The 10,231-nt window shown below is 49.2% G+C and overlaps 1 protein-coding gene across 1 annotated transcript; it reads right to left on the reverse strand.

Moving 5' to 3' along the window:
* Positions 1-2,628: 2,628 nt before the first annotated feature.
* Positions 2,629-8,505, reverse strand: LOC140646600 (homeobox protein NANOG-like). The gene is made up of 4 exons (XM_072850793.1): positions 8,325-8,505; positions 4,844-5,118; positions 3,416-3,505; positions 2,629-2,991 (listed from the first exon to the last, which is right to left on the reverse strand). The coding sequence occupies exons 1-4, from the start codon at positions 8,503-8,505 to the stop codon at positions 2,629-2,631; spliced, it is 909 nt and encodes a 302-aa protein (XP_072706894.1).
* Positions 8,506-10,231: the final 1,726 nt, after the last annotated feature.

Here is a 10,231-nt window from a genome sequence, read left to right on the forward strand (position 1 = left end):
CTGAGCGAACAGGGTTTTGGAAATTTTCAGTAAAGCATTGCCACACATCTCTGGCTTGGCCCATCATCAGCGGCCAGCAGCATCTTGCTGATACTGAGCAGTCAAGAGGCATGAAGGACCCAAAATCATGGCACTGGTCTTAGACAAAAAAAAAAAGTTTTCCTTTCCTGTGAGGACCATGTTATCTTCTGCTGTCCAAAGTTTTGAAGAGAACCCTCAGGTCATATCTCTACATCTCTTTCATAAGGAGGCTAGAATTAATTTCTCACGTTTAATGGAAGTCCATCTGCTCACAGACAGGGTGTGTCTCTAGCAGCTGGGCTGCCTGAATCACTAAATCTTTTACAAATTACATCATCGGGACTGCTGCTTTGGGAGAGCCCCAAGTTCCATCCAAGTCATTGCTAGATACTAGGGAAAGGCCAGAAGAGAAAGCAAGTTCCCAGTGTCCCTCTCTGGCTGGCAGTGGCTAAGGGACTGCCTGTAACAGCAGCTGCATTCCTGCTGTTATTACACAGAGCGTTGGGAATGCAGCTCCTGATACAGCAGACACCAATGAACTCCCTTCCTGGAAGCTGCTTACTTGCCTGTTTGAATTGCTGCAGGCAAAAGATCTCCAGAACCACCAGTGGAAATAAGCTCTGTCTTTGAATGATTGAAAAATGTTATGGGTCTCTTGAGGAAACTGCAAGATTTGGTAGTGTTTGTTAGCACAGCTTTGCTGAAGGTCAATAGTAGGGAGCTCACAACTGTTGCTTTTATAGCCAGCATCCTTCTGCAAGCCAGTCCCAGAGACTTCACACTAAGATCCTGCCTGTCCTAAAGCATCCCTGAAGGAACAGGGCATAACAGAGAATTATTAGTGAGGAGCAGTCACAAGCTCAACTTTTTCACCTACAGCAGCCTTTGATGGGGTGGCATGGAAAGGTTCCAGATGATATTCAGGTTAGTAGCAGCACTGTTGCCTCCAAAGGAGCTGAAAAAACTCCTCCCACTCATGTGAGAGCCCTGACAATTGCTGCTATTGTAGTCCACCTTCAGAGGTTAACCAGCACCTTTCAGTTAAGCTAACTCAATCCATCCCCACCCCTCTGATGGTGCAGTGGTTGCAAGAACATGTCTTCCCCAAGCTTAGGCACTTGCTGGGTGTAGGACACGTGTCTTTGGGCTGTGCTTTAAAATGGATCTCCAAAATTATATGACTCAGAAATTTGCCCTCCAAAAGGCCTTATTTTTCCCCAAATCATGCTGGTCATACAGTTTACACTACAGCTCTATAAACAGTGTAGCTGAACAACCAAAGGGTCAAAGAGTGGCTGCACGAGGGAACGGGGGTGGGAACAAACCATCTGTGAGGCACAGGGACATAAACCAGCTTTGCCAATAGAAGACCATGCCACTTATTAATGCCAGTTGCAAGCATCAGCTGCCTTCATTTTATGCTCTTTTTTTTTAACCATGACAGCTACTTCATTGTATTAAGCTAAAGTCATTGTCATCATCAAAGAGTGATAGAAAACCTGTGACTCAGGGAACTGGGGCTCTGTTATTAAATATACTTTGATACACACATCTGGTTTTAGGTACTTAGACACTTATATAGTATTAAGTTTAGAAAATATGGTACCTCTGTGTTTTAGCCAGCCCCAGTATCAAATATTGCTGGGTAGGGGAAATTCTTAAGGTGGGTGGTAGTTACTCCCCTTGTCCTTTGACTCTAGATATCTGCCACTGCCAAGAGTCATGAAGCTGATCCACTAATAACACAGAAAAATCTCTGTTTATAGTTTCAGCGTCAAATCAGTAATAACAATGGCATATGGTTGCTATGGCTATTTATGCTCCATCTGGATTTCATATTGCAATGCTCTATTACAGTGGAAAAAAGATACAGAAAAATACATAATCCATCTTAAAAAATATTTTATTATTTGCCAAATTGAATGCACTGTTTGGTTTTCTTGAGGGGAGGCACAGAAAGATATAGACTAGAACAAAGGGCTTATTTATAATTTTGATGCTTATAAGATCATCTTACCAGCTTTTCTGCAAGCTACTTGTCACATCTTTCTTCACTACACACTTCATGAATTATATGCTTTGTGGCTGACCTACAGAACTGGTGGTCTAACCATCAGATGGATGCCTGGTGTGTGACAATAACTTCTCCAACTTCAGTGAAAGGTTTGTGACCAGCACCTCTCCATACAGCCCATGGCTTCATGTGTTATGTATACACAACTGTACGGCGATAGGTATAAATGAGATCCCCAAAGGAATCTGTGCCTCCTCTGAGACAAGTTACAGTAATTTAGAAGAGCCAGGGGATAATCTAGGTAGCCAGATCTTGGGTCTTGCTATAAGGGAACTTAGTTGTCTGTGCCAATAAAGAAGGGGGTGTGTGTGTGCATGTGTAAGGGCATACAAATGAAGGGCTGTATGTACATATATGGGCAAACAGGTATCTGCATGTCTGTGTGTCTGTGCATGATTGCAGGCACATATTTGGATGCCAAAACAGGTTCTCGTTACATGATGCCCCTGAGTTGGAGAGCACATGAATAACAAAGGGAGAGATGAGAATAAGATTTGATTTCTGGGTGCCCAGGTACCCCACATCCACAGTGCTTAGGAATGATAGAGATGGTGGCCAGCAGTGGTTGGGAAAGGAGCCCCCATGGTGGCTGAGTGGTGAAAGTTACAACCATCACCTGTCTTTGTGCCCGGATATTCCACACTGCCAGGACAGCTGTGGTAAAAGTCTACTTTGTGCTGGGCAATGAAGCCTACTGTCTGCTGGACGCTGCAGGTGCCCCCGCCTTTTCCAAAGACTCCTCCATCCTCACTGGTCACAATTGTGTAAGCATTCTGCCCTGCTCCGTAGTGCTGACAGGGGGGAGGCAGAGTTTGGATGTTGCTGGCTGCGGTGATTGGGTAGCCCTGGTGGAATTTGGGGTGCACGTCCAGGTAAGTACTTGGCTGGAAGCCACTCTGAAAGGGAAAGACAGTGAGTCAGAACACATAGCTTCTCCACTGGTGTCCACAGGCCTGACACGTACTGGGGCTCTGTCCCTTCACATTTCATGTTGTCTCTTGATCAGCAGCAATGGCATGGGAGGGCAAGAGGAACCATATCCATCCCCATAGGTCAGGAGTGGATACACAGTCATATATATATATATATATGAGGAAAACAGCTTTTCTCTGGAAGCATTTCAGTGGCATAGTCAGCCCATTGCTAGCCTACCTACAGAACATGGAGAGTCGTGCCAACTCTGTGCCTCTGCGCTGAACAAACCAGAAGGCAGGGTATGCTGATACTTGTATGCTTAAGTTACCCCCACGGAGGAAATATATCACAGAACTTATGTCCCCAGATAGAAGGGCCATGCTGAGCCATGTGCTATATTCTTACTTGCGTGAGGCACTGAGCCCGCTCAGTCCACAGGCTATGCTTCTGGCACCTTTTCAGCTTCATCCTCCGGTTCTGGAACCAAGTCTTCACCTGGGTGGGGAAAGGAGAGCAGAGAAAACATCAGCAAAGGAGAGGGAAGAGCAAATGTTATCAGATTCACAAGCAGCAAAGAGTGACCAGATGGCATAGATACATGGGCAGCAGCAGATAAAGCCCTTTAAGAGCTCCCTGGGGTTGTTGTGAAGGGGAGATGTCTGTCTAGCAGCCTCAGCAGGTGGCTAGTGCATCTGTATGGTGGGGGGAGGGAGCGGCATTATGTCCACGGGACAGTTATAGCTGTGACAAATGGACTCATTTAAAGCATGGAGACGAATGACTGGTGCAAGTTAGACCCACCCAGGTCTCTACAAGCCCCCTGCGCTACAGACAAACTTCTAAGACACTGTTTCTGCACGCTTGTGTGCGGAGAAGGGAGAGGCTTGCTCCTTGTACCCAGCAGTTCCCAAATTCAAAGCTCCTTGCTGGGGTGAATTCCAGAGCTGTTTCCCCCCAGGGCTGTGTCTGCGCTGTGAGAGCAGTCTTTGCAGGGATGTGGATTGAAGGAAAGAGCAGATTGTCCCACCCATCTTGTTCCTGACAGAACCAGTTCAGTGTGTGCGTGCATATGTGTGCACCTACAATGCATATACAACTTTTTTAATCCCAGGGCATCCGGGTGCATCCAGGCCATCATACCCAGCTCTGAGATCCAAATTCCAGACAGATTTTGGACTTGTAACTGCAAGCACTTGTGCCCCATTGCCCAGTCCCCTCTGCTTTAGGAAGGCATCATTTCAGCCAGCACCAGTTCACTACACACAACCTACCTGGGGATCAGCAGAGACCCTGAAGGGCTGCAATGTATGAACCTAGCAGTACCCACATGGAGGGGGGAGTGGGTGTCAAGCAGCCAGGCAGTGCTGTGTGTGGCACATTATTACATATTGGACAAGATCAGCCCTGGGAAACGTTAGCCAGAGCTTTCGGCACGTTGCAGCCCTGGGATTCAGAGAACTGATGCATACCAGGGTTTCTGTGAAGTTCACCAGTGCATGGAAAAAGTCTGTGAAGTGCTGCCAAGCCCAGGGTAGAGGCTGTTTGTGGCAAACAACATATTCATCACTGTGTTTGCAATTCTGCTACAAGTGTTGGCAACAGTACCCTTAACTGACCCCTCACTGGGGAGGCCCCAATGAGGTGCCACTGATTCTCCTGTGCCCCAGAAGTGCTTCTGATCTCTGGGCATGAAAAGGCAGGGGAGCAACTGTTAGCTGGCACCTTTGCCTCCACTCTCTGCTGAGGACTCCTCTTTCCATACTGTCACTGCCTTACGTGACCATTCAGCCACCATGTGACAGATACACCATGGGTCAAAGTCTCTGTGTTCACCTGCTTGTAGGTGAGTCCGAGGGCAGCAGCCAGCTCCCGGATCTGCTGGGGGCTGAGGTACTTCTGGCTCTGGAATCGCTGGTGCAGGGTTTGCAGCTGCTCCTTGGAGAAAGCCGTGCGGCTCTTGGCCTTCCTCACCCCCTCCATGCCATCTTCTCTGCCCTTCTGAGACTTAGCTGTAGGCTGTGGGGATGAGGATGCCGAATGTGGACTGGTGGCTGAATCTGGTGTGAATTGGCTGAAATTTCCAGAACTGGACGAAGCTGGGGATACTTCTAGAAATAAAAAGACAATGGGAAAATGTATACAAGACATAATGCACAGCTGTATGGGTATGAGCATGCTCCCTGCCTGCTGTAGAGCTCCTTGCCTACCAGACAGGGGCTTTCTTGAAGCAAAGGCTTGTGTCACCCTTCTTCCCTCATGGATCTGTGAGCACAGATAAGCCCACTGACAGCGAGCAGATTCCCAGCTCAGCCCTCTTGGATGCACGCAGCTCACTTTCGCAAGGTGGAAAAGTCAGGGCAGGGAGGGGAGAATGGTGCACATTGGCTTAGAGTGTTACTATCTTCCTCCAAAAGATCCCGGTAATATTGCGGTCTCAGTGTGGTGTAAAGAGGGCTGGTCATGACTGCAAGCATAGCTTTGGGTTGGTGACTGGGATCCCCAAAACTGCCTGCCCAGCAATCTCAAGGCACTTGATAGACAGAGGCAAAGCAACCTCTGACCAGGGTGTATGGTGGGGCAGAGCAGTCAGTGCTCACAATGATGGGGCAGCAGGTGGAGAGCATCAGTCAGGCCTTGGATATTGGCTCACTCCTGTTTGCCTGTGGCTGCCACCATAGACCATCCCACTGCTGGAAACACGTGTACAGATGGAGAGACCTATTTGACTGAGGGGGGCTTCTGGCAAGAGAAGAATGAAGGAGAGACATTTGACTTGGAAGTGGGGAGGGAGAGAGGAAAGGTGGATGTGTGGGACAGGTGAGAAGAGCCAGTAATCCTGTACCAGGGGCATGGGGGACAAAATTCAGTAGTGCAGAGGAAGGTGTCCACGCCCCTTCTCATTTGTCCTGGTACATGTCTCAGGGGCTCTCTGTTGAGGACAAAGTTGAGATAAAGATCTAAAGGAAAAACTTCCTAAACAATCTGGGCTACTGGTCCAGACAAAAGCTGCCAAGATGCAAAGTCATTCAGGCTGCCTGAATAGGAAAATGCTAAGAAGAGAGATTACCCCAGCATCTCTCTGTCAGGTGCCTGGTTGCTGGCATCTGTGAGAGGCTGAGACCTTCTCAGGCCAGCCCTGACTGAAGGGCTGCAATACCAGTCTCCCCCCTTCCCCATAACTACAATGATAAATCTGTCCATCCCTTCTTCTTCCAGCTACTCCTCTGCAAACCCTTCGGCATGGTCCATCCCCTCTCCTCCTACTGACATTTCAGGAGAGAGGGGTGCAGTGACTGGGGCAGTGTCGTTTTCAGCACACACCTTCTGACTACTGAGCCCAACCAATAGCTCCCAATCTCCTTCCTAGTCACCCTGAGAGCTGTGGCTCTGAAGCTCACTGAGACACCCTCCTCAACCTCCCGAATGTATGTCCAACACAAAGTACTGACGCCCTCCTGAGGAATGGGCTCCCCTTCCACCCGACCAAACCCTTCCTTCTTCTGTCCTAAGCTGAGAGGCTACTAAGCAATCACTTAAAAGCCTTGAGGTGTTGCTGAGTCTCAGAAAGGTGGCCATGTCTGCAGTATCTTTTCCCTTGTTATTCTCTTGACAGAGACACACTTGTCTTTGTGTTGCCTGCCACTCTAGGGTTGCCTGCTCTTATAGGCCTGCTCTTGGCTATTTCCTATCCCTAGGAGATTATAACCACCCAGAGCACGGGCCGTGTGGAGAAGCAGGTGTGTAGTGGGGCAGGTTTCTGGTGCTGGGGAGCAGGGCCATGAGGATTACAAAGGGATTCTGCCTACAAGGAGAAAGGAGCTCTCACCAGAAGAGGTGCAAGGGCCTGAGTTGTTATGTGCATGGGCGTAGACTGCAGAGCCTGAGAAAAAGCTGAACATCTGTGACCAGGATGCACAGGAAGCTAAAATTTCTTGCAGGACCACAGGATGCTTGGCTCCTGCAGGCTGTGCAGTAAAAACCTTATAGGTAGGAAATGACCATGCTGAGAATGTGGGCTTGGAAAACAGGAAAGTCTTCTGTTAGACAGGAACCACAGCAAGACAACGTAGAGCTAAAGCTCCCACATGTTCCTGCTCAGCCTGTCATCCCAAACCCCCATGTAATTTATGACCTGCAGCTTGAGCTCAAGACAAAGGCGCTCCCTCTCCCATGAGAAGAGAGTGAAGGAAAGAGGAAGCAAGAAACACAAACAGCAATGCAACAGACATAAACATGAAAACCTAAGACAGACCCACTCCCACAAGCCCTTGACATCTGTAGGCCTTTGCTTCCACGACTTGGCTTTCTCTGTAGAGAGAGGCACCAGAAGAGAGTGTTTGAAGATGGGTTTTAAGTCTATATACCAGGCCCGTTGCGGGCACGAATGAGTCAATCTGCCTGCTGCCTTTGTGGAGCAGGCAGCTGGCAGGGAACCTAAGCCTTTCTCCAAATTATATAGCAAGTAGCCACGTGCCAAGTAGCCACTAGTCACTTTGCCCAAGCCTGTAGCTCTCTATAGCATCTGACAGCTTGAAAGTGGCACTCCAAAAGCTCACTCTCCTCCCACCCATTAACCTTACAAGAGCATTACCCTGCTGGGGCTGGGTGAAAACCTGCTTTCATCAGCTATTCTATTGCCACTCACTGGAGTGGGAGAGGAATGGCAGGAACAGAAAATGCCACTGCGGAGGGGCCTGGGACTTTTTTGCAAAGAGGGAAAGGCAAGGCAACAAGAGCACGGAAAGGAGAGGGAAATAGAGAGAGGAAAACGGTAAACTAAAAGAAGCACTGAGTAACAACGCTGCATTTAAAGGGCACAGACTTCCCAGCATAGTGATTCAGGCTCAAGTTTAATGAGCACGTGAAGGGTGCGAGGAGTTTGTAAGGGGATAAGGGATGCCACGAGCAGAATTACCTTCACGATTTGTTTCTCTCCATAGCACACATGACAGCATTTGACTAAAAGGAGGCCCAGACATTCCTGCCCCGAGAACCATGAACTTCCATAAGACCATGCTGTCACACTGCCCTTCAGCCCGGAGCACAGACCTGCCAGCGCCTGGACTCTCGCAGGCTCTGTTGAGGTTTAGGAAACCGGTTCACGGTCACAAAAGAAAAGTAGCATGGAAAGGTGGTTTGACTGCCCAAGGTCACCCATCCTCCTTGCCTACCACATCGCACTTTGCCCAGCTCACACATTAGGAAACCAAGGCAGGGAGAGAGAAAAATTTGCTCAAGGTCGTTAAACGAGTGGCTGACCTGGGACCACAGGTATCCTGGGGATCAGCTCTAGGACTTAGCTGAAACGCCTTACCTGCCATCTGCCTCTTCCCTCCTGCCTCCGGAGACTGACTGGCACTGGTGGCTCCCGCTGGCCCGGCTGAAGCGGGGGCATGTCCTGCCTCCCCCATCGAGTTCCAGTAAAACTCCAGGTACCCCATGCCAGTCCCGCTGGGGTAAGCCTGGTAGGGGGGCAGAGCCAAGTGTGCACACATGAGGGGGCAGATGAAGAGGTGGTTCCCCACCTTCCACCTCCACTTGGGGGGGGCAGGTCTCACCAGCAAGCTGAGGTAGCCACGAAGTGTAGACAGGTAGTTACCTTTATAGCTGGCTATACCCTGCCTGGGACTGCAATATCCACCATCGTCCGCTCCTTGAGGCTCTTTGTCATGTTAAAGAGGCTGATTGGAGGGGTGGGGACAGAGCAGGGTGGAGGGGGGGAGAAAGCCACACATGGCATCAGGGCTAAAGTATGTCCCCTCTGAATTCTTCCCATTCTGCAGGTTCCTCAGTCACACCTGAGAAGGGGTCTGATCCACAGCCTCAGGAAACCTTCTCCTGCTTGCTTCTTTGGACTCAGCTCAAATTGTCTTGCCACAAAATAATCCCATGAGCACAGATGTCCAGTAGAAGACAACTGTTCACTGCATTGGGAGAACAAACCCCAATCAATCTCCACCACATGAGAGCGGACAGGAGGTAGATCTGGTGCTGAGCTGCACAGTACCATGCCGAGTACCAAACCCAAGCCCTGGCTCCAGGTTATGGGAAGGGTTCTGAGACCTTTGCTTTGTGGCTTGTGTCACATTGACACCCCTTACAAGACCCCCACACACATGCACACACCCTCCCAACCTGGCAGCACTTCCCACACTCTTGGTGCAGATGTCTGAGATGGAGCAAGGGGGACCTGGGGGCTAGAAACTATGTTTTTTTGAAACTGAGAAGGAATTTCCTTCACAGACATTTGAGGGAGCCAGCTGAAAATGTGTCTGGCCCATCTTCCACATGTCTGTGCCAGAGCAAGCTCAGAAACACTGGGCAAGTCACATGCAACACCAGATCTCATTTTGCAGAGCAGACTCAAAAATCTCAGCTGACTGTTCTACAGAGGGACAATCAGCAGAGACTTTTTCACTATGGAGGTAGGAAAAGACTTAGTGCAGATGAGGTCCACAGCTAACAGATTTGCTCCCCCATGGCCTTTCAAAGACACATTTCATTTGCATAGTCTTGGCTGCGGCCTTTGCCAGGCTGTCCCAGGCCGTTTGGAACAAAGAAGATGAAGTGTTTCCTTTAAGGTAGGGTTAGCTGATGTTTGCTGATGTATGGCCCACCCAAGGGGGACAGGCACCTGCAGAGCTGTGCATTAAATAACTAGAGGTAAGTGAGTAAGCAACAGAATTCAGCTATGGTCCTGCAGGTTGGTCTGCTCTATGGGCTTGCTCCAGTTTCTTCCCCTCAGGAGGTTTTGCTCTGCCTGCGTTTAGGAAGATTTTAGTTGTTTCATCTTGAGAGACATTGCAAATTTCTAGCTAATGCCTGTATTTCTCAATGGACAGACAGAAGCCCCAGAATTAATTCAAATATTTATTGCTAGAACCAGCCCTGCCTTGGCACCAGGACATGTGCATGTCTCATGTCAGAAGCTCAGAGCTGAGGGTGCAGATCCACAGAAGTGTAAAATGATTTAATCTGGACTGTCCCTGCATCCCTCTGTGCCTCATTGCTCCACAGGTGCTTGTCGCTGCCTTCTTCCCAAGCCTGTGCTAGGACCCAGTACCTGCCCAACAGGTCAGAGAGGGGAACCTGCTTGCTGTGAGAGTGTTCAAGTATCAGCAGGGAGAAGAAACAGACAAGTGGGGGTGAGCAAGACCATAAGAAATAGCATTTAGATCAGTTTAAAAGGACATAGCACACCACTTCTACCAGCACTTCTGC

The sequence above is a fragment of the Ciconia boyciana genome, chromosome 1 (assembly GCF_034638445.1).
Source record: "Ciconia boyciana chromosome 1, ASM3463844v1, whole genome shotgun sequence".
Taxonomy (NCBI): domain Eukaryota; kingdom Metazoa; phylum Chordata; class Aves; order Ciconiiformes; family Ciconiidae; genus Ciconia; species Ciconia boyciana.